Source organism: Drosophila suzukii, chromosome X (genome assembly GCF_043229965.1).
Source record: "Drosophila suzukii chromosome X, CBGP_Dsuzu_IsoJpt1.0, whole genome shotgun sequence".
Lineage (NCBI taxonomy): Eukaryota > Metazoa > Arthropoda > Insecta > Diptera > Drosophilidae > Drosophila > Drosophila suzukii.
The window spans coordinates 3,547,691-3,572,821 of record NC_092084.1 but is presented as its reverse complement, the minus strand read 5'-3'; the positions used below and the strand labels follow the sequence as shown (position 1 = coordinate 3,572,821).

At 39.6% G+C, this 25,131-nt stretch overlaps 1 protein-coding gene across 2 annotated transcripts in view; it reads left to right on the top strand.

Annotated features, from left to right (window-relative positions):
* The window catches only part of CARPB (Carbonic anhydrase-related protein B), a 69,832-nt gene that overhangs the window by 28,010 nt on the left and 16,691 nt on the right, over positions 1-25,131 (top strand). For both annotated transcript variants that reach the window (XM_017081643.4, XM_036820667.3), the window contains exon 3: positions 21,399-21,449. In XM_017081643.4, coding sequence (XP_016937132.1) covers positions 21,399-21,449 — 51 coding nt within the window. The remainder of the gene's footprint in view (positions 1-21,398; positions 21,450-25,131) is intronic.

Here is a 25,131-nt window from a genome sequence, read left to right as displayed (position 1 = left end):
GCAATGGCCATAACAACAACAACATAGCTCCCCTGTATGCCTGTCTGTGTGTGGGTTTGTGTCTCTGCGAGTGTGTGTGTTAATGCTAAATTAAGTTGCTGCACGTCGTAGCATATAGGGTGTATGTGTGTACGTATGGTTTTCCGGGGAAAATGGGAAAATCGGTAGGTGGCTCTCTGGCTTGTATGCTCGACCGCCGGCAGGCTGTAATCCCAAAAACATTAAACTGGCCGCGTCAGGACATTGATTTTCGCTTTTGGCCAATATTTAGCAAGCTCTACGTCTTATCTGTGCATGGTACACCTCCTACACATATACACATCCACAGATATATATAGTATATATGCGAGTGCTGCTGCTTCCTTGCCATCTCCATTCTGATTTTGTGCAAATGAAAATTCAATTTGAAATGGAAATTATACTTTTTCTCCACTTATTTTTGCATTGTTGTTGCTGCTTGTTTGTTTGTTATTCTCTCCCAGTCACTGGTTTTTGTTTTTGGCCCATGTTTTTTACTTTGGATTTTCCTGCTCTGTGTGTGTGTGTGTTGCATTTGAAAATCGTTTCGATTTGGCGTTTGAGTGAGTGTGCGAGTTGGACAGACTTCAAAAAATCAGATGGAAATATGATTGCAAGCTGATGTACACAGTGGGAAAACTATATAATATTAAAGATCATATTTTGATTGATATCTTGATTTTTGTGAAAAATGTTAAGCCTTTTCAGTGCTAAATTAGTGAATTAATGTTGAGCCTTTCAAATAACATATAAATGCTCCAAAAAAGTATGCTACACTTTTCGTTAATGTCAGAACTCTACTTAAATGTTTTATGGCACATTTTAAGGTTATTCCTCATAAAGGAGAAATATGCAAATGGAAAACTAAGAAACTTCATAAAATAATTTGTTTTGTTCCTTAAAAAGTCTTTTCACGTACGTATACGTAATTTTTTGTTTAAGAAAATGTTTTAATTACGTATACGTAATGTCTTTGTTTTAGGTAAATCTTTTTGTGTTTAATTAGCAATCATTATAATATTTATAAATATGAAAAATTATATTAATTGATTATGAAATAAGCTTATAGTTTCTTCAAAGAAATCATTTCAAATAACGTATACTTAATGTATTGGTGCTAATGAAATCAGTTTTTGGTTAGATCACGTATACGCAGTGTTTGACTATTGAACAATATAATATTTTCTCATTGTGTTGCCTCATGCCTTTTCTTTTTTTCTCCAAAAATGTGCTGCTGGAGTTGTCTCAATGTGGCACCAATTGAATTGCTGGCCAAACAATGTCCTGAAATCTGTCCTCTTCACTGTGCAAATTGTTTATTTATTGAGTTAATCAGGGAGCAAAGGGGGGAGGGGGTGAAGGTTGAGAGGGTGGGTGGGTGACTCCTCATGCATGACCAATAATCCTTCGAATGGAGACATAAAACAATGGCCGACGAGCATAACATAATTTCCAGCACTTAACCATGGCCAACTGCTGAACTGTTGAACCCAGCCCACCGCAACCTCCCCCCCCCCCCCCCCCGTTTTCCGTTTCCATTTGGCGACATTTTCCCGACCCACCCCCTCCCCCTCCCCCTTTTGTCCTCTCATCCGGTTTTTGGCCTCGGTCGAAGGCGAAGCGGGTCATGCATTTTTCCGCTTCGCTTGTTTTCAAACTGATTTCAATCTGTTTCTGCTGTCTTTCGATCTTCCTTCCTTCCGACTTTTCACGGGGGGTCCGCCCCCCCCTGGACCACACCCCCTTTTGACCCCACCGCCTTTTGTTTCATTGTTGCCAAAAGTCGTTGTTTTTCTGTCTCTGTTGTCACTGCCGCGCTGGCCTGCCGGTCATCATCATCATCAGCCTCATCGTTGGCATTTTGCTTTCAATTTGTGGCCAGAATTGAAAGAGAAAACAACCCTTCAAGACGACCCCGCCCCCTGCTGTCCTCTGTCCTCAGTCCTCTGTCCCCTGTCCCGTGACCTCTGACCCATCCCCGCCCGCCCCCTGTCCTCAAATCGCTTAAGTTGCCACGCCTCGCGCGCTAATGAAAAGCAACTGCCAGTTGCTGTCCACTGATGATTTTTCGCTTTCCTTGCGAGGTATTGCCACTACAAAGTAACTTCCGAATACAAATTTTGTACTGGAAAAGTAATGAAATATGACACCATTTTGTTAACTGCTCTTAAATGAGTAATCAATTTTATGACTGAAGTACGTCTCATAATTAATGGGGAACTTAGTGATTGGTGACCCCGACCTTTTCCTTAGATCTTCTTTTCACTACTCGTAATTTGACCCAGTACAACTCCATTTCAATTTTGCTTACATTTCACCACAATTTCAATTCAATTTCCGGTTGTTTTACTTTAAAATTTGTTTTTATTATTATAGTAAAAAAATAAAAATTTTGTAAAATCGCTAGTTTTTATAAGGAACGGATCTGAAACTCCAGAATCTCCGTAAGGCAAACATTTTAAGTTAATTAAATTGCTTTAGTTTTAGTTAGTGTTTTACCTTTCGGTAACTTACTTGGTGACAAATATTAAATAAAGGTTAGTTTTTGGTGACCATGACATTTCCTAAGATCATTTTTATATCTACTTGTAATTTGACTTAAAATAACTTTTCTTTATTTTTCAGTGACCAGTAGAAAATTAGAAAAAAAGTCCTTGAAAACTAATGTGATTATTTTTTTATAAAGATCTGAAATACCTTCTTTATATACCTGAATTTAGCCAAGAGTAGTTTTATTTGTTGTCTTTACTTAGGTTACCACTAAGCATATTGTCCATCAAGGGCATTTCTTCACGCCGACTTTTCTTTATTAGAGACCTACCCATTTCCTTCCCACCCTTTTTCCTCTTTTTTCATCACTTGGTATTTTTTTCGGGTTGAACAATGAAAATTAGCAGGAGAAATAATCAAGTGCAGTTTTAATTTGCACAATGCCCCAGCTTCGTTGCTTTTCCAACTCCCCCCTTGGGGCTTTTCTCCGCCATTTCGCCATTCTCCCGGCCCCCTTTTCCCCTTTTCCCTTTTTTCCCTTTTTTCCCCCCGGGTTTTCCCCATACACAGGGTTCCCCGCGGAACCGTCATCTTCCATGGGCGAAACAAAGGAATCGCAGAGACAAAGGCCCGCCAGGACGCTTCTTTCTTGTTTCTCCTTGGCGCTTTTATTCCCTATTTCATGTTTTTTTTCTGATTCTTTTCTATAACCCCGTCTGCCCCGCAATTTTGCTGATTTTTTTCAGCTCTGTCTCTGTGTTTTGGGTCCAGTGCGGTCACAAATAATTGGCCCGATGCCGCTTTGACGTTTAAATTTTATTGAATGGCAGCTGCAATTGGCAGTTGGCAGTTTGCTGGCCGAGAGTTTCCAGTTGAGTTCTAAGCTCGCTTAATTGTTCCCAATGGCTGGAACAATGGCATGGCAACAATGGCATGGCCGGAAGTGGGCGGCGGCGGTACTGGTGTGGGTAGGGGGCGTGGCAATGGTGCCTGCATAATTCTTTTACGCCTCATCGATGGGCAAAAGTGTGGGTGGTGGCGCTGAAAAACTTGGCTAATAAATGATCCCGGCCAGACATAATAATTTTCCCAGCTCCCCAGTAGCCTGTATATGTGTGTGTGTGTGTGAGCCCTGTCGTGTGTGTGCCCCACACACACACACACACACACCCTCATGAGCATTATTCACGCCTCATTTGGCTTTTGCCTTGGGCTTTGGGGCTAATTTGCCTTTAAAAGTGCGACAGCATTTTACGCTTAATTTGGCATTGATAACATTTCACCCAAGACACCTGTTGTATGTGTGCGTGTGTGTGTGCTTGTGTGTTTGTGTGGGTCCTTACGCATTAGTATGAGTTTGTGACCCTAAAAGAGGCCTACACATTTTTCAACTCACAGCCAGGCACAAAAGCACTCCAGCAAAAAAAAAGCAGCAACAATCATAACAATAATCATAACAAAATGCGAGAGACAGTCTGAAGTGGGTGCCCTGTACAGTGAACCCCTCGCCGTTTAACGACCCTGAGGAAGTTCGGGTGGGGCAGGGCACAGTGGGACCAAAGTAAAGGAAATGGCAAGGTAACAATAAATTAGACAAATGTTTGTTATTGCTTACCCAACTTAATAGGAATCAAATATTTAATTCAAAGACATATATATTTAGTTAAAGATTGTGTTTTATAGATACCGATTTAAAGAATCAATAAATTAAAACAGAAATTACTGAGATTTTAAAGTCACTTAATATGTCTAAAGGTATGCAACAAAATTTTGATTACGCAATTAAAAAAGTTATATATATTTATACATTATCGTTTAAAGATAATGATGATTAAAATAAATGAACTGGGATTGGAAATCACTTAAGAAGGTGTCTGAAAGTATGCTACAACATATTTTGAATTCGTTAGCTTAAGAGATGAGGTTGGGGTTTTACAGCATACTTTAAGACACCTTTATACATATATGATTTTATAGTTTCAACTTTAAAGCTTTATTGCTTCAGGCCTTGTTTTCTACAGAATGTATATTTACAATTTTTTGTTTCAAATTATAAACCAAAACTATTTAATTTATTTTAATCACTTCCGAGCTCTTTGACCCCACTGTCCCCAAGAAACCGAATCTGGCATGCTGACATTGATACGTCGCCAGTGCGTGCTGCTAAAATTTTATGATGTGGGCCAGGCGCACTTACCAAGCGCCCAGTTCCCCAGCTCCCAGATTTTTCCAGGATTTCCCCCCGCGAAGCTTTCCCCCTGGGAAATGGGCTGCCCAGGTGACGGCAAATTGATGCTGTTATTGTCAACGGGCGTCGTTTCCTTCGTCTCCGCAGGGGGCAGGGGACGGGGGGGTTGGCCAAAGGGGGGCAAAGTGCCAAAATGCCAAACGCTGTCAACTGTCATTTGGGGCCTCCCTTATCGAGGTCCCTTTCCGAATTTCCACTGTGTCATGTCAGGCGGCCATAATCATTGACATTCATACATAATGGACTCATTGATATTCGCTGGCAACAACAAAAGGTCAAGTGGCTTTGCCGGCGACCCCGCCTTTTGCCAACCCCCCCTCCCACGACCTTTGTTGTTGTTCTCTCGTTGGGGTCATAACGGTAATTGCCAACAAAACGAGTGATTAACCTGACAATACGCTCGCACGCACACATGGCGGTCCATCTACACACAATGCACACACACCACTGACCCCCTGCCCCCCGCGGGGCCACGCCCACCCATTGGCCCTTTGACCTTGCCCATGGGCAAAATCACCACTCCCCACCCCTTCCTATAAACCAAATGCACTTGCATCTGTGTGGTGTTTTTATTTTTTGGGGCCATGGAATGAATGTGTGACTTTGACACGGCACAATGGCGCACAGTGGGGTGAAGCGGGAGGAAAAGCGAGGGGAAAAGCTGGGGGAAAAGCGAGAGGAAAAGCTGCAGTCCTGGCAGGTCAAACACGAGTGCCAAGCCAAGTCAAGGGGACAAATTTCAGCGGAGTTCGCCATGCAGTAAGCATTTAAACCGAGCATTAAATAAGAGTGCCGCCCATAAAAATATCCACAAGGCGAGCTGGAAAAACCGCAGACTGACCGGAAAAATTAGTGCACCCGGGGAGCAGTGGCTAAAACCAAACAACATTAAGCCAAGTAAACATAATTATAGCATTTTATTATCAAGTGTGTTTACAAGAACTTTTAAAGTCTATTATGGGAAGTGGAAAATGGGAAATATTGCTGGTAATTAAAAAAAGTTATAGTATTTGAAAAAGTATCTAATGGTGGTGAATTAAAAATAATTATAAAATAAGATTATACACATTTAAAACATTAAATTTCCTTTAAATTTAATTGATTTATATTTTTTTATTAAATTAAAATTTATTAAAAAGAAGGTCAAGGTTAAAGACAATTCAATTTTTTAATTAATTCGTAGGTATGTCTCAAAAAATACTGAAAAAATACTGCAAACGTAAAATTCCATAATTAGAATTATAATATTTAATTAAAAGTCACAAAGAATAAAGATAGTTGAATAGATGTAAAATTATGGTAAATTTAATTAAAAGCAATTAAATTTATAAATAGAATGTAGCCAAATCAATTAAATTCCATGCTACACATCAAAAACAAAAGACAAAACCAAAAAAAGTCCCAGAGGAGTACAGCACAAAAAAAGCCCATCTACAAATGCTAAAATTTCATGCCATTTATTGTGGGCCTAAAAAATGCATGTTCTCCCGTTGAAGCTGAATTTGAATTTTGTATTTATGCAATTTTATCTCAACTTGATTGCTCTCCGCTTGCGAGCGATGTTGCTGCCAGCTGGTTTTCATTTGCAGGCCAATTACGATTTGTTAGGGCCATCATTTATGCAGCATTATGCTGCATTATTAACCGATTCAATTATTAAGTGAGCCGAACTGCAGTTCGGCCATCGGATGGCTTGCATTGCGATGGCCGGGCCATTAATTATTCGTGGTGTGTGGAAACAAAAACGATTTGCGCCTTAATTGCCGGCTGGGTTTCACTCGCTTTTCCTCGCCTGTCGACGCTTTTCCCCAGCCCCTGCTTTCCCTGCTTTCCCTGCTTTCCCCGGCTTTCCCCACTTTTCACCTTTCTCCTGCCGCTTTGCCTGCGCTCCATTTCAAATGTCCGTGAGGCGAGCAAGCAAATCACTCAAAGGGGATCAGCAAAGGCTCGCTTTGATTTCCAGACCCAACAAATTATTGAGCAGACAGCCGGGGGGAAAGCCCGGAAAAATCCGGAAAACTAGGCGGGAGGGGGGTGTGGAAATCAGGAGCAGGGCGGCTGAGATTGGCAGGCGATTGAAAGAAGTCGGACAGCCCTCAAAAAAAGAAAAACAAAGTTCGCCCAATCTCTTTTTTTGGGTTTCCAGATTGGCCGACAGAGTGGCGAAGAAAATTGGGGGGAAAACTATTTCTAAAATATTTAAAGCGGTGCAAGCTAACAAACTGGATACCATGTCGATTTTATTGAAATTTGGTTATGTTTTTCTCAACCGAAAACGAATTTTCTTTTCATAAGACTTGTTTTAGCCACAATATTGCAATTTCTATTATCCAAAATCTGCAAAAATATTAGGTTGTTTCTTAAACAAAAGTTTTACTCTTAATAAATATCTATATTTTTCTAAAAGTTTATGGGTTGAAAAAACCTTTTTATCAAAGGACTATCATATTTTTATAAACCTTTCTATTTAAAACATTTAATTTTAAAAGTTCAAATATTATTCCTTTATTTTGTGCTTTTACTCAAAGAGTTATGTTCCTTACAACAAATATTCTTTTCATATGACTCTTCAACCCACATATTTGCAATTTCTTTAAAACTAAATTATAAACAAAAATACTTGGCAGCTTGTAGAGCCAAGTTTTCACTCTCCACGAATTTCTGTATTATTTTCCAAAGTCCAAAGGTTATAGGACCTTCTTATCAAAGGCTTATCTTTGTGCGCCTTTCCATTTTTCATTGGACTCCTTGAATTTAATTTCCCCCGGGGCGAGCATAAACGAAGCCAAAATGCAAATGAAATTCGTTTATTTAATTTGGGCTACCCCCTCTTTTTTTGACAAAAACACAGCTGCTTTTCCTTTTGGCCATGCAACTCACACAACTCAGTTTCCAGGTGCAGTGGCATGCGTGACGAGGGCAGGAGTCAAAGTTTTCCCCCATTTTCCGACCCACCAACCAACCCTTTTCGGCCGAACGTGCAACTTTGTGGCTTTTCAACGCCTTCGGACTCCTGAATCTGCCGCCCATTTTCCAATTTTCCAACTGCGAGTGTGTGAGTGTGTCTTTGAGGCAGTTAGAAGCTAAATTAAAATTACAACTTTTCCACTGCACGATGTTGACGATGTTGCTGCTTTGCGTGTGCCCCAAAAACAAAGCAAAAAAAGTGGTGAAAGACAGAGGGCCAAATAAGAAAAAGGAAACCAGGCGAAAGGCTGCCTAATAAAATTGGCCCAAGTACGTTTTGTAAAAATGCCAAAAATTTGCTTGAGAAAATTTTCAACTTCCGGCACGAACAAGTCGAGATGTTGTAGTATTTGTAGTACGAGTAGTTGCCGTGTTTGTTTGGCGAGATTTGCATGCAAAACATGTGTAAAATTGAAGCATCGACTGGTCAAAAGAAGGTGCTCCCCCTCCAACAGAAGGTTTTCCTTTGGCTTTCCTTTCGGCCGAGTGTGGACGTGCCAACGTCATCGTCATTGGCCACTTTGGTCAGGTCCTGTCGGCCTGCCCTCCCTCTTTTCCCCTGGCCAAGAAATGCTTGGCTGGTCAAATTTAATAGCAATGCGATTTGATTTCCAAGTGTCTTCAGTGCCTCTGATTCCTGGATTCTGATTCCGATTGCGATTGCGATTGCGACTCTGCTGTAAATGCACATAAAAAGCGATGACAACCAGGTCCCCAGGCAAAACAGAATTAAAATCTGAATGATCCCAGGGCTATAATTGGCTTGCGGAGATTATAGAGGCTATTATTTCAGAGGATAAATATTTTATTCTCGCTTACTAAGTAAAGATGTACCTGTCCTTAAGAAGAAAAAGATCTAAAATCTGAATAATCTTGGGGCTATAATTGGTATATCATGGAGAACATAGAGGCTTTTTTTAAGGGTTTTTAAAAAACCATAAACAATATTTTCCAGGCTAGCTCAAAACTAGTTAAAGTCAAAAAGGGCTCTTTTAAATACCACCTAATGGAAAATACATAATTTAAAATATGTATTTATAAGTTGTGGCAAATTAATAGCTGCCCATTGGCTCAAAATATTTAAGTTTTATCCAGCAACTTTTTAACCGGAAACTTTACCCGGCACCTTTAAAACCCACTTTTCCCCATTTAATTTTCCGCAACTTTCAAGCCAAAACTTTAAGCAACTCATCGGTTATTTATATGGAGATCCCGACCCCCATTTGCAGAATAAATATGCCACAAGGTCGGGGCAGGCGAGCCACACACAATCACAAAAAATTGGCATAATTTCCTTTGGCTCGGGCAACAAATCAAGAGCATTCAAGGTGCTGCGGCCACATTAGCGCCACCTGTGTGCGCTTAGATGAACTAGCAGCCGCTTTTCCTTTTCCTTTTTTTTTGTTCCGGAAAATGTAATTTTCAGTGGGCTGGCTGAAAAATCAGCAGACATCGATTTCTTGGGGAGCGAACGAAACGAAACGAAATGAAACTGAAACGAAAATAAATGCCAATGGCTCATTTATCATGGCCAACACATGCACACACACACACACGCACAATGCTTCTGGCTAACACACACGCACACACACACACACACATAGTGCCCCCTTTAGGCCCTTGAAAATGGTAGCATACTTTGCAGCGCCAGCCGCAGGAGGAAACCTCGGAGAAAAATGTGGCACGCGGCTAATGAAGAATGTGTGTTCTTCGACGACGCTGCGGGAAACTTTGCACCACCCTGACACCACCCACTCAACCACCCAACCACAAGGGCCACCCTTAACCCCTGCCTTAACCCATTTAAGGCCAAAACCCCCGTCTGCCACCCAGACGTAATGATGATTTCAAAAGAATTGCAAATGTTTGGCCAACATTTTGCGGGTCTTCCGTTGGGAGATATTCAAGGTCTCCTTTGACCCCCACCCCTTAACCCTCTGTTTATTCACACTCGTTTCGGGGGTTGAGTAGGGTTAACTGCATTATGAGTGGCCTCCAGGTGAAAGGAAAATCCAATTGCAGTGCAAAGTGAAAATTCATTCGGAAAACATTAGCTTAAATCGAAACGAGGGCATGTGTGTGTAGCGTAATTTGAATACCCACACAGCAAGTGAAGAATAATTCCAGGGCACTGGGAAAAATCTAGCATTGATAAAAAGTATTCAGTTAACACCTAAAATTCCTAAAAATTCCAAGTCGAAAATGTAAAAATGAATTCATGAGCTCTTTGCTTGCCAGTTTTCTTTGCCTTATGGTCAGTCACTTGCGCGGCGAGTCTAATGAATACAAATGAATATATATTCAGCTTGGATCCTTCAGCGGTCGAGTCCTCAAGAGTCCTTCTTCAGTTCGCTCGCCTGGCTGAACCAAAGTTAAGGGCGAAAAAAGAGGAGAAGTACTCGAAAAGAAGATGTCCTGTAGTGGTAAATATTATTGCTTTTCAGAGATTGCGGCTTCATGCTCCAGTAATCTGATTTTTTTAGCCATTTTTTTGTTAGGAATTCCAAAGGTTTGCAAAAGGTTACCCAAGTGCTTCTATAAAGCAATACATGTACTATATAGTATTTTATTAAATAATTATTTAAAACTTTTATAAGTTTATAGAAGTTTATTCAAAACTGTGTCTTTACAATCCTATTTTAAAGTGCCTTAATGTTATAATAATCTGTTTAATATATGTATTTTTCTCTTTTTCTTATGAATGTTTTATGTGTTTTATTGTAATTAAAATTTAGTTTCCTATTCCTGATACCAGTTACCCTGTAAAAATTGAAGCCGCAACACGCTCAGTGCCCATTTTAAATGGCAGCAGCCGAAAAGTGAACAGCAATTGGCAGCGGCAACCAAAACCAGGAGAAGGCTTCACAAAATAGAAACAGAAGGGTGGAGTGAAAGGTGGTTGGGCGAAAGGAGAAAGCAGAAGTGCAGCTAGTGAAAGTAGCAATTGGAGGCAACAATGGAGAGTGGGGAGTGCTTGAAGTTTGTGCACCCAGTTCCACTTAGACTAATTAACTGCGCCGTCACTTGGCTGCTGCGATGCTTGGCTGCCTGTCCGTCCGTCCGTTTGTCCGTTTGTTCTTCTGTCCGTCCGTCCAGTTGTCCGGATGTCCCGATGTCCGCCTGCTTCATATCGTCGACATGCCAAAGTGCCCCTGGGCTAAAATTCTGCAAAAATTCTGGTTAAGCAAAGCTCTCAGTTGCATTTTCTCTTCGATTTTGGGGACTTGAAGGTTAAGTTATAAAAAATCTAAAAAATACTGAAAAATACTTAAAGAACTATACTATAATTAAATTTAAATAAAATACTTTATTTAATAAACCATTCGATAAAACTATCTTTTCATTAGGATTTTTTAATCTTTAGGGTTTTTATATCAGTTGAAAGGGGTCTAAAAGTTTGCAACAGTATATTCGTGACTTGCCTTTTTTATTGCATACTTTTAGACACCTTATTATTTGTTGAATTTATAAAAATTACTGCTTAGACCCAAAAAAGTTCTTACTTTACTTCTCAAATCTCCTAAACTGGCGGCAATGGGAACACGCCTCTGTTCTTGGACTCTGCTGCTTTCTCCTGGTACTTTCTCCCCCCACTTGGACTTGCCCACTGCTGATGTTGCGGTCATCCGGTCACTCAGCGGTGCAGCTGCAAGTGAAGCCGGAGACAGTCGAGCAACATCATTAAAACTCCGGGAAAGTGGGGATGGGTTTGGGAATGGGGATGCTGGGAAAATGACACCAGAAATGGGCCCGCTTAACTTTTCACTGTTTGCTCTTTTGCTGGCCATTTGGCAGTGGCAATTTGAGTGCTACTACTATATCTACCTGGACACCTGGACAGGGTCGTTCGGGGAGTGACTGTAGCTGTAACTGCTATATCCACAGTTTTTCGGGGGCACATCTATGGATGCAGGCGCCCCGAAGTATGCAGCACACATTTTTAGGCAGCACAAGGCAGGCAGGGAAAGCTCCATTTTCCCGGGGATTTCCATTGTGGTGCATGTGGTTGTGTCTGTGTCTGTGTCCTGTGTAACCCAAATGAGTAGAATGTGTAAAAGGCAACTTGACAATAATGAGTGCAGCAGCAGCAGCACCAAAAACAACTAGTTGCCAAAGTTTAAGTGCAAGAAAGGTGGGGAAAAATGGGGTTCTGGGAAGGCGAAAAGGGAAGCCAAGTTACTGCTCTCGGAAGCAAACAAGCAATGTCAGTCAGCTATTTTTGTACACTGAAAATATGTACTAAAAATGTTGGTCTTAAAAAAAATATCAGGTTTTAAAACACATTCTAATATCAAATCAAATTATTTTAAAGGCAAAGTTTAATAAATACACATGCTAAATTATTTTGTACTAATTAAGCGAATAGTTTTAAAAATTAGTTAAGCATTTCATAAACATAATTTTAGTTACTAAGAAAAATTATTAGGCCTCTTTTGAATATTAAAAAATATTTTTTAGTTGTGCAGCAGTCTTTTCTTCTCACCTGGCCTTTCCTCCAAAAATGTTTCTCCATTGCCAAAAGCAACAAATCAGTGTCAGTGGAAAATTTACGCTTAAGGCCTTCCATCTCCCTCATTCTGTTTTTCCCTTTCCTCCTTCTAGTGGCGACAGAAAAAACTTTTGCTGATATTTAAGTGCAACCTTTTTTGTTTGCTTTTCCATTTTTCCTGAGCCTTTCTTCGTTTGAAGTCAGTTTTCTTTTGCCTTCCGTTTTCGGGGCATTTGTTTTGTTTATTTGTGGGCTTAGCGAATGGAAAACTCTGGCGGAGAAGGCGATGTGGAAGAGATCACCGAGGACTAAGCCTCACCACCTGTTGCCAAATGCAGGTCCCAACCCTTCCCATTTCTCCCAGTTTTCCATGCAACTGCAACTTTCTTCCATCACCACACACACACACACAGAGAATCCCCGGGAAACCCAAGCTCACAAAAAATGCAAAGCCAAAGTGACTGCGGTTCCTCTCAGCAATTCCTGTTTTTCCCTCGGAAACTGCAGGAAAATCGGGCTGGGAAAAACTGGGGTCGGGTGGGTTAGGTTACAAATGCATGTACTAGCTGAGTGCACGAAGAGCTCAGCCCAGCACTATTTAGCTCAGTCGGTTCCATTTTGATACCCTCTTTGGGGGTGTTTTCAGAAAATTATCATCCTTCTTAGAAGCTTAAAATAATAATAATAAGATCAAGAAGAAATATTAGAATAGAAAAAAATAGAAACTCAAAGAATTTAGGAAGGTGTAAAGGGCTTATAAACCAAAAAAAAATATATTTTTTATAATTGTTCTAAGAGTTATAGTTAAGGAAAGCCATTTTTCCTTATACTACTTTATTTTCTTATTACACAATTTGTATTTATATATGATTATTTTTTGTACAGGGTATTTCACCCGTTGACTATTTGAAAGTAATCCTTTTTTAGTTGAGGTTCCTTTCGTGTTTGGTTATTGTTGCCGTTGTCGTCGCAGGTGACTTTCTCACTTTGCGACTTTCTGACGCGCCTATTGGCAGTTAGAGTAGTGACTAAAGCAACACAAGTGGTGAAAGCAACGGGTAACGAAATGAGCTCACAAAGTTTTCGTTTGGTTTTTTTCCTGGCACTTCTTTCGGTTGGTTTTCTGTTTTGTTTTTGTTTTTGACAGGTGTTTTGCGTGCCATTTGTTTCCGACACACACTCACAAAAAAGTTGCAGGTGTCACTTGGGGGAAAATAGGATGAGAATAAACAAAACAGAGATTTCATGAGGCCCCCAAAAAAAATGCTACAAAAATGGGAGGTAAAAGAGATGATTTTTGATTTGATTTCTTTGGCGTTGATGTGTTTCTATTTCAGTTTTTTTGTTTGTTTGATTCCCGTTTTTAGAGGTATCTTATTTTTTGCAAAAATAAACATTATCCCTTCTAAGTAACGAAACAAAAAAAAAATAGTATTAATCTCTAAATCAAATGTTAAAATGTAGTTCGTTTCAAATATTTTGGAAAAGTTATTCAATATTCATATTAGTTTGTACTTGCTTTTTTTATAATATAGAACCCCTAAATCAACTTTTAAAATTTAAATTCGTTTCAATTAATGACAAATGAATAAAAAAAATGTTGTCAAGAATAAAAAAACCACTTATTTCAAAATAAACCATTAAAAGTTTCTTTTGTGAAAAGTTCCCAACCCAAAATGTAGTTGGAAATATGTCTTTAAGCCAGTTTTCACTAACAGTTATTGCCAATCACTCCCCGTTTCCGTAAATATTCCTCGTTTTTTCCTGAATTTCTTGTAGCATTTTAGGTAGTGGTACCCGAAAAAAGCGAAAATGCGTTGATAAAAACGGCCTCTATAGCATCCGATTGATGTTTGATTATGGCCACACCCCAAATACCGTATCCCATATACTCCAACCCCCAAAAAAACTCCCCCATGGCATTGTGCAAATGCACTTAAAGCGCAAATGGAAATCGACAAAGAAAAAAGGAAGAAAAAAAAGCAGAGGGGAGGCCACGTTGACTGGCCGCATAAAATTTTAGTACTGTGTACGTAATTGAAATGGCATTTACCATTAGCCAGGCGAAGGGCAAAGGGAGTGCCAGCCGAAGGGGTCAGAGGTCAGGGGTTAGGGGTTAGGGGCGGGCCAAGGCGTGGCAGCGGACAGGATACGGACAGGCGGACAAGCGGACAAACGGACAAGCGGACAGGCGGACAAACGGACACGCGGACTCACAAAAGCAAAAACCGAGTCGACAAAACTTAATAAAAATCAAAGAACGAGGTGTGGCTCTTTCATGCAGGGTTAAAGGGGGTGGTGCTGGGTGGAAAATGGAGGGGGTGGCAGCGGGTGGAAAATGGAAATGGTTGCTTGAACCAGGCCAAGCCAAACCAAACCGAACGGAACTAAAAAATGAAATCGTAGCGATAGAAATTAAAAGCCAAAGCTGGCCACAAAAACAGAGGCGTGTAAGCCCAGTTTAGGGAGGGGTATTGAGTGGTCAGGATGAGGGGTGGAGAAGGGGCTGGGGCGGGGGCGGGGGCGCCTGACGAGCAAGCGACATTGATTGAAAGCTTTCACTTGCTTGCGCTTTTAAAAACGGAACCACCGCCTTGTTCCTCCAGATCTCTCTGCTTTTTTGCCCCCACATCCTTCGACTTTTTGCTCCTGATTTCAGAGAACACGCCTCGGGCTATTTGCATATTACTATTCTGGCCCTGTCCTCTTAACCATCACCATCATAAAAATCAAATGAATTAAAAGCGGTGGAGAAAGGGGAAAGTAGACAGGAATACCTACAGCGCAATCAATTAAAATACAAGTATAATGTTCTATTGAAATTTTACATTCTACTAATTTAGGTTGATTCAATCAAGGAAGTTCTTAGCTTACTTTCCAGTACCTACTTATATTTTATATCAATTTGCATCGGTTTTCTGAATTTTCCAACTCATTTTTGTAAAAAAAACCTATGTGACTAAACAAGGCCTTTACATAAGAATAATAACTTAATCGAAAATAATTCAATTGAAATTAATGACCTAAAATATAGAATTTATATGATTTATTTTTAATACCTCCCCTTATCAACGGTGCGTATACTTAATGTATTATCAGAGACCTTAAAGTAAATAAATCTAAATACCTTATATAGGGATGGAGCTTTTAATGGAAACACATTGTAAAGTCCCCAATTTGAACAAAATTTCAAGAAAAACTGGCAAATAAACTAGTCCAAGTCCCTTGTAAACATGGAGATAATTTAGAAAAAACCCTACACACGCCGTACACATTTTCATTATATCACTGGCCATATAATTCAGTTTTGAGAACCGTATCCTTTTGCTCCAATCTGTTGTGTTGACACTTTGTGTTTTTTGGGTTGCTGGGGGGTGGGGGTGGAAATTTGCATATGTCTCAGAACAGTGGGAGTGCTAGCAACTTGGCGGGGGGTGTGCCATATTATGATAGTGATAGATATAATCAAGTTGGGCAAACATCAACAAAATATTAAGTTACCCGCGGGCAGAGCTCTCTGAAAGCCCGATGTCTCGATGTCCTCTGATATTCTCGTGTCCCTCACACATGTCGTGTATATATCCTTTCGCTTACAACTACAACAACTACAACAACTACTGCTCCTGACAACAACAACAAAAACAATCAGCTAAAATGGCAAAAAGGCAAAAAACCCGCGACAGCGTGACTAAAATGCGCACGTCAATCCTTTTTTCCCCCTATATCATTTTTTGTATTTTTTATTTTCCGCCCTTCCCCCCCTCTGCTATTAACCCGCCCCTATGTCCTGCCAGTGGTGTTGTTGTAGTTGTTTTTCCTATTGTTTATATTTTTGTTGTTGCTGTTGATTTGGGCGCGCCAGAAGTCGGCCATGTTTACGTGCTTTTTAAATAGACAAGCGACTACGACGACAGCAAACAAATAGAAAATGGCAAAAAAACAGCGAGCGAACCCAACGAAAAGCGAACACAACACAAAGCAAAGAAAACCTATGAAATAAAGAACCGGAAAATGGGTATACATTACAGGGATCGAAGTGCTAAATACTCTTAAAGATATCATATGCAAGAAATCTGATATACAATACTTTTACACCAATTACATATTAAAAACGTCTGCTAAATAATATATCTTAAACCTTAAGCCTTAAATACACCTTATGACACTGGTATTTTTTATATTCTGCTAAATGGTTTTTACCACTAAAGGCTAAGATCCTTAAGTATACCCTATGAAAATAGTATTTTTGATATCATTGGAGAAATACTTTTTCTCATCGAAAAATTATTCACTTAAAAGTACTATATAATAATATTCAAAGTATTTTCGTGTTATTTCAGTGATTTCAAAACATTTCTTTGCAGTGTAGGAAATATTTTTTAAATGGCAAATACTTAAGGCTTAGATATTTTTCAGTAAAACTCCCACCAACCTAGAGTATCAGTAAGGAAAAAGAAGAAATCCCACTGACAGCAGAGACTGACAATATTGAGCGCAACTAAAGTGTCGCCATTAATTTCCTGCAGGAAACACAATACGAAATACGAAATAAAACTCAGCATCGAAGCTGAAATTGAAAAGCCCGAAAAGGAGCCCAAGGAGATGGCTGGTGACAATTAGCACGCATTGGCAATAACCATAAACGGCGAACAACAATTAGCAGCAACTATTTTTGCTTATTGGCCCTAAACTAGAGGAGGTCCTCTGCCTCAGGGGTCGGCAGGTCGAAGGCGATGGTGACCCAGACGGGCCAGCAGACAGAAAGTTGTCAACGGCAACTGAAATGATAAGAAAATTTCATTTGTAATTAATACTAAAAGGCGCGACGGCGAAAACGGAGAGGGAAAATTCGGGCGGGGGCGGAAAATACGGGGCAGCCACAAAAGCGACAACCACAAGCCGAAAACGAAGGGCGGGGGGATTGCGGGGGAGTTCAGATGGCTGTGCTGCCATGACATTGCCTGCACTGAGAGAAAAAGTATGGGAACATCAATTGGGTATAACTAATGACTTCCATTTGGATTTGTTGTTCTTAAGACTGCACTGCTATAATCCATAACTTGAGTAATTGGATCCCGATTTTGAAGTTCGACACCTCTATGGATTTGTGATTGAATCCTCTAGTTTTTAACATTAAAATCTTTCTTCAAAACAAGGGTCAAAATTTTAACCCATTTTCATGTTGGATTTTTCAATAGATCCACTGGGTTTCAGAATGGGAACCCAAAACTGCACTTCATCAATCCATAACTTGGGTAATATGATACCGATTTTCTAGTGGGGTACCTCTATGAGTCTGTGGTTAAATTCTCTAATATTCTACATAAAAATCTATTTTTTAAAAGAGGGTCCAAATTTTACCCCCCCTTTATATTTGATTTTTTTGCATTTCCAATGGTTTTCGGAATATGAACCCAAAACTCAACTTCTAAATTCCATAACTTTGCTAATTGGATACCGATTTTGGAGGTTGATACCTCTATGAGTTTGTGGTTGAATTCTCTAATATTCTACATTAAAAACCTTCTTTTAAAAGAGGGTCAAAATTTTAACTCATTTTCATGTTCGATTATTCCGTATTTCCACTGGGTTTCTAATGGCAACCCAAAACTGCACTTCTAGAATCCATAACTTGAGTTATATAATACCGATTTTCAAGTGGGATACCTCTATGAATTTGTTATTGAATTCTCTTATATTCTACATTTAAATCTTGCTTTTTAACGAGGGTCAAAATTTTTGACCATTCTCATGTTGGATTTTTCCTTAATTTCAATAGTTTTCGGAATGGGAACCAAAAACTGAACTTCTAAGTTCCATAACTTGGGTAATATGATACCGATTTTCAAGTGGGATACCTTTATGGGTTTGTGGGTGAATTCTCTAATGTTTTACATTAAAATATTACTTTTTAACGAGGGTCAAAATTTTAACCCATTTTCATGTTAGATTTTTCCGTATTTACTATGGTTTTCAGAACAGGGACCCAAAACTGCACTTGTACAATCCGTAACTTGAGTAATATGATTCCGATTTTCAAGTGAGATACCTCTTTGTATTTGTTATTGAATTCTCTTATATTCTACATTTAAATCTTACTTTTTAACGAGGGTCAAAATTTTTGACCATTTTCATGTTCGATTTTTCCGTAATTTCAATGGCTCCCAGAATCGGAACCAAAAACTGCACTTCTATATTCCATAACTTGGGTAAATAAATCCCGATTACCTCTTTAAGCTTGTTGTTTAATTCTCTAATATTCTACTTTAAAATTAAAATGATTTCAAAACGGAACCCAAATCTGATTTTCAATTTTTTTAAATGTGGTTTTTCGATACCGATTCTCAAGTGGAATATCTGGGATATATACAAATTAATTTTTCTTATTTAAAAAAAAAAACATTTATTAAAGCTTTCAGAATCATAGACCTAAGCTCAAATTACGTTCCATTAAATAAACTTAAGCAAAATAAGCAGAACTCCTATCATTTTTTTCCGGTGTATCCTGTACTGGTGACTTTTTGCCCTGCTCTCTCGCTTTGTCACTTTCTGTTGCTTTGTGCAGCCATAAAAATTTGTTCAACATTTTGTTGCCTTTTATGATTGCGAATGCGAGACCAAGGAGGAATGGAAGAAGGCCAAGAAGAAGCCAACAGAAGAATCAGGTGTAGTGTAGGTGGTGGGGAGAGGGGAGGGGGGAGGGGACGTGCAGCCAGGTGAAAATTTATAAATAGAATTCAATGAACAAACAAAACCAAAGGAGAGTGGGAGAACCAGCGAATTGAATAGAATTTATTCGAGATGTTGTTTTTCTTTACAAAAAAGAAAAGCTTAAAAACTTTTCGTGAAGTGTGTAAAGTTGGGAGAATAAAAACACCTAGAGCTTAATGAGAAATCGGAGACTTGGAGATTGGGTGTTTAAATAAACCTACTATTGGTGTTTTAGGGACTCTATTTTCGGGGGAGTATAGTCAGATATTTGGAATATCTTTAAAGAAGCTATACATTCAGTTGGATATTAAAGTTTCGGAATATTACAATTTGAATAAACATACCTTTTGGTGTTTCAGGGACTCTATACTGTGTATATTCTTTGGAATATCTTTAAAGAAACTATACATTCTGTTGGATATTAAAGATTCGGCATATTAAAAGTTTTGTTTTTGCTGTTAGAATAATTCGTCAAGTGCCCCACACAAATTACGAATCACAAAGAGATTGTACGAATCGCAGTGCGCAACATTCAGCCAAAGCCACAATTTGTCGACAGCGGGTTAACCCCCTTTTTCAGTTGCTAAAGGGTTGAGAAGGGGGCTGCAATGACGCTGAGCATTTAGAAATCCATTAATTTCAATCATTGCCCATGACTTTGCATTATTATTATTATTATTGTTATTACTCTCGTTGATGTTGCTCTTGTCGTTGCCTTTTACTTTTCGCCCTTCCCTCGTCACAAAATTTTCAAGGTTTTTTTAGTCCTGGCTTTTGCGCTTTTTACAAAACATTTCAAAGGGCTAAACAAAAAGCTGGGAACTCTGGGTTGCTTTGACCCAAAGTTTGGCTTGGCTAAACAGTTATATATGGTTATAGTTATTTGTTTTTTTGTAACAAATGATATGTAGTTTATAGAGCTATTGCTTTAAATTGCTTAACAAAATTTCTTTGTTAATTATAAGTTTTTTGTATTTTGTATAAATGTTATTTAAGGATCTGTTTTCAAAATAATATGACCCAAGTTCAGCCCAAAAAAAGAACAACCTCCCAAGGGTTCGCTAGTAAATATACCTCTTTTTACCTAATAACACCCTCCAGAAAGTTTCACAAGAATATCTGGAGTGGAACCCGAGTTCGTTGGGGTTTTTCCCGAGACCGAGGAACTCCTTGCCGGAAACTACAGTGCATTTCGCACTGCACTTTGTGGGGAACGGGGGGAGCGGGTGGATTACGGCGAGGGGGGTGCGGGTGGTCTGGTAACGCGTTTTAATGACTCAACATTTCTTGACTTTGATTCGAGTCGCGGAAGGAAAGAAAGAGTGCAGGTTGCTGGTCCAAAAGGGTTGCTTCTGGGCAAAGGCATTGGCCCGCTTTTTGTCGGCTGTCAAAATAACAAAGTGCTTCAGCTGCATTCCCAGGCCAGAAGCCAGAAGCCAGAAAAAGTGAGGTGCAAAAAAAGGGCCAAAAGGCAAAAAGTGTCGATGAATGTTAAAGTTAACAAGTGACGGAAGTGAATTTACGGGCGAGCAAAAAGCAAAAGGCAAAAAGAGCAAAGCAGCCGCAAAACAAAAACGAGCCAACGAACCGGCGAACAAAAAGCGAAAACCAACTCGAACACGAAAAAATTAAAAGGCAAGTAAGCAAAAATCATTTTCACAAAGTGCAGGACACGAAGGACAGCCCGAAAAAGTTTCGAATCAAATTCGTGATGCCCTATCATAAATGCAGAAAAAATGGCTGCTTAAACGAGACGAGTAAATAAGTTATTCATCATGTTTTTGAAACAATGGAAATGTGCCATTAATTTAGTGGAGAGGCAGTGTAAGGAATCACATTTATTTTAAAATAGACTATACAGCTTGAGTTATATTCTATCATTAAAATGTAATGACAATATTGGGACCTTTAACCATATGTTATTTTATGGAAATTAAATTATATTAAAGAAAGCTGTAAAAATAAAAAATGTTTTGGTAATGTATATAAATATAAAAGAATAATATTTATTATGATGAGAAAACATATATAAAATAGATTATAAGACTTAAACTATGTTCCATCTTTAAAATATACGAATAATATTCGGACCTTACATAATATGTGAGTTCATGGTAATTAAATAATATTTAAATAAACCCTAGCTTATATATTTTAATTGGGGTCTTTGACATACAAAGATATCAATAGTTGTGAAGGGAAAAATCTATACAAATAGCCGTTTCGAAAAAGTCAAATTGAAACGAGAGCGAAAGTCATTAAAATGTAAAATCCCTTGCAAGCTCCCAGATATTTTACCTGCACTTTTAAGTCCCCACCCGCAGGTAAACATTATAAGGTATTAAAGCTGGGTGTATATATATTGACCCAATCAGATCTTTGACATGTTCGCGGCTTATATTCATCAACTCGAAAATCGAAAATCGAAATATGAAATCCGAAATCTGATGCACTTTCCCCGCTTTCTCTTTGCAGTTCTGCTCGCCGTCAGCTGGGAGGACTGGTGGACATACGATGGCATCTCGGGTAAGCTTTTCCGCTTTTCCGCTTTTCCGGCAGTGCCGCCCCCGTTTAAGTTTCATAAATACCAACAACAAAGTAAATTTTAATCAAAGCTCAACAATAACCACGGACGGAAGCGGAAAGTAAAATTTTCAGCCAACGAGCAGCACGCGTCGCTACAGCAACAAAGTTGAAGGGAAAATTGGGTGGGTGGGGAAAATCCAAGTAGGAGGGGGCTAGATGGAATTGCTTTTCCACCTGCTCGAAGGGTCGCGGAAAGGCCATGGGCGATTCTTGTTGTTGCCGGTGTAAAACGATTTTCTCAGCGACTGAAGCTGCACGCGTGAAATGCATGGGAAAAGACCCAAAAGGAAATGGAAAGGGGGCTGGAAATGGAAAATGGTTGGGGGTGGAGGGTGGAAAAGCGGAGACGAAGCCGATTTGCAGCTGTCAAATGGAAAGGCAGACAAAGTATTCAAAGAGCCCAGCGGAGAAAGAGCGAACTTTCCTTTTTCCACCCATTGTCTGGCGTTGAAACGTGATAAGCAGAGGCCCAGACGTTGCAGAAGAAAGCGAGAGGGGGCTTTAGAGAAAGCGGAGAAAGGGGAGAACGGAGAGCCGAAATGCCATCGCCATCGGAGAAATGGAGAACAGTTCGCCATGTGTCACTGCTGGCGGCGAAATCGGGGCAAAGGTCCATGGAGATTATGTCCAGACAGGACGGCAGACAGCCGATAAGCGTTGCTCCGTCTCTGTCCCTCTGTCCCCTTTCTCCCTCCCCAGCCACGCCCCCTTCCCCTCGCCCCCCGCTTCTCGGTGAAAGCATCTTTCTTAATCTTATTAGAGACACAACGGCGACGCCATTTGCACAAGACAAATGCATAAATAAGTTCAAGTGCTTTGAATTTTGAATTGGATTTGGCGAACGGGGAAAAGAGAGTGCTGGAAATTAAACTTAAAGTGCATAATACCAAAGTTCTGCAGGAGAATGGTGCTAGAAATGAACTAAGACTTAATAAGTTTCTTTGAGTTCTAGAGATTTGAAAACAATAGATGTATTAAACAAAATTTTAAGGGTAATTTTAAATTCAATTATCGGTCAAATTAACAACAGATTTAGAAATAACGCGGGTCATATATATTTAGTTGAAATCTAAAAATGGGAGATCAACAACCAGGAATTTGTTTTATATATTGAATTTGATGTTCTGTGACTAGAATAAAAAATGGATGTACAAATCATAAGATAAAACAGCAATAACCCGGGATTCCAAGTTCGATGCCCCCTTTTCTCGCCGTGTAAAAGCCTGGAAACAGGGGTATCTTGTAACACGTGTTGTCAACAAATTGCAACCGAAATCCGAGGCGAACTTTGTGTCTCTTTTGGCATAAATAAATTTACATAAGCATTGCATGCATGTCGGCTGGAGGACTCGAAATCCCTCGTCAGGGGGCGCCACTGAGCCACTGAAATGGTAAGAAGGGGGGTCGAATGGCAAAAGGTTGCCCCGAAAAAGACGGCTAAGCCTCAGCTGCAGTTGCAGCTGCAACGTGCCACTTGTTTAACGTGATTTGCACTCCCAACGAGCCAAATAAAGGCGGCCAAACGGAATCAAACGAAGCGTGCTTCATGCCACCTCCTCTAGTCTTTGGTCTTTGGCACCACCCAACTATCTGGGTTAAAAAAAAAGTAAAACCACCCAGCAAGGCAACAGCCCGTGGATCCACTTGCACCTCCATTTCCACATCCACATCCCGATCCAGTCAGCCAAGCCACTAATGTTGTTAATGGCTGCTAAAATCGTTTGGCAATTGCCTCATTGACTCGACTCCAGACCGCAATTTAATAGACTCGAGACTGCAACATCCTCGGCGTTATCTGAAGACTTCTACCCGTGCTCGAACCCGTACCCCCGACTTTCCCTGCCACACTCCGCGAAATTGCACCGGCGATGAGAACGTGACACGAGTTTGGAATCCTTAAGCCTCATCTTTAGATGAATAAAATATGTGCACATATTTATTTTAGACATGTTTCATAATCATAGAACATTGAATTTTAGAATTCCCATTTGGATTCAGTAAAATCCTTAAAATCCCCTTTATTGAACTGGCTAAAATGTATAAAGAAAATTTAAATAATATTTTATGATTAAATTAAATTACAATTTAATAGTACTGGAAGTTTACTTAAAACTTGAATTGTATTTGAATTAAATATGATCCTTTAAATTGTCTTTATTTAAATGATCTTTATATAAACAGGGGTTTTATTCGTACTATAATTTCAAAAGCACTTAAAATTGCTTGGATTAGTTGGATAAAATATGAATTTTATTTTAATTTAATAAAATCCTATTTATAATCATGAAATACTTAACCAAATAATTTATTTGCAAGAACTTTTAAATCTCTTTACTAAGCTGAATATGAAATTTTCTTTTCACCGTAGAAATGATAAAATAATAAATACGGCTTGTAGATCTATGATTAATTGTTAAAGGTTTTCCTTAAATCTGGCTATAAAACCAAAGCTTGTATCTTGAGAACCTGTAACACTAAGACTAATCCATTTTTGAGATCGCCACGCTTCAGAGAGTTAATTGCTTAACCCATTTAACGCCCGTGGCATCTCCAGTTTTTCATCAGCCACACTGGTTATTTTTCCCACTCTTAGGATTACTTTCCCCGTTCCGCGTCCCTTTTTCCTATCCGCTTTTCTTTTGGCTTTCTTTTTGGCTAATGCGATGGCGTCGTTGAGGTCAACAATCGCTTAAACGCGAGTACGTGGCATATCTATGATTGAAGCTCCTGATTGCGGCCTCGCAGCGAACGTGTTGATTCCCAGGGTGCCCCCGCCCCCTTTTTTTCCACCGCCCAACGCCCCTGCCAACCAGACTACGTACTACGTGTCGTATACGCAATGCGACTGCAGGCGAAGCATTTTTATGGATACGACTGAGGGGAGGAGAGAAATTCAAGGGGGAATGTGTGCCATAAATGGGATTACAAGTGGCTGGAACGGAACGGACTCGAATAGAACGCCCAGAAGAGGTTTTAATAATGGGTTGATCCTTGAGCAAGCAAGCGAAAAACATGGGGAATGGCAAGGGATAAACTAAGAATATAAATAAAAACCATAAACTCAATTAAGACACAGCCAAGCATGCAGAATAAAATGTAGTAGAACACCTGTTAGTTGGATTAAAACTATGTGGGATCAGCACACCCATAAAGTACATAACGAAATTACCCATAAATCCATAGGTCCTCAACCCAAATGAAACACTTTCAATTGCTGAAAATACAAGGACCATAGATTATGCGAGCCCAACAATAGCAACAAACTCTGTAGGGGAATGTCTTGCCCGGGGAACTGGCAATAAAAAAGGCGGCCTATTGTTTTTTGGGGCAGCTCAGCTTGATTTCATATTGCCATAAATTAAGCTGCCGAGTTGCCAGATAAAGTTGGCCAAAGCCAGGGAAAGAGATGGATATAGAACATAGACAGGGACAGAGAGAGAGAGGGAAGATAAAGCTGCAATTTCAGTGTTACAGTGGGACTGGAAAACTAAGCAAACCGCACGAAATTAAACAAGTCAGGGGCTTCTGGAGAGGGGGCTATATGGCTGTACGGCTATACGGCTTAGTTGTGAGGCCAGAATCAAAGAGACGCAAAACCAACCGAAAAAAAAACAAAACCAAC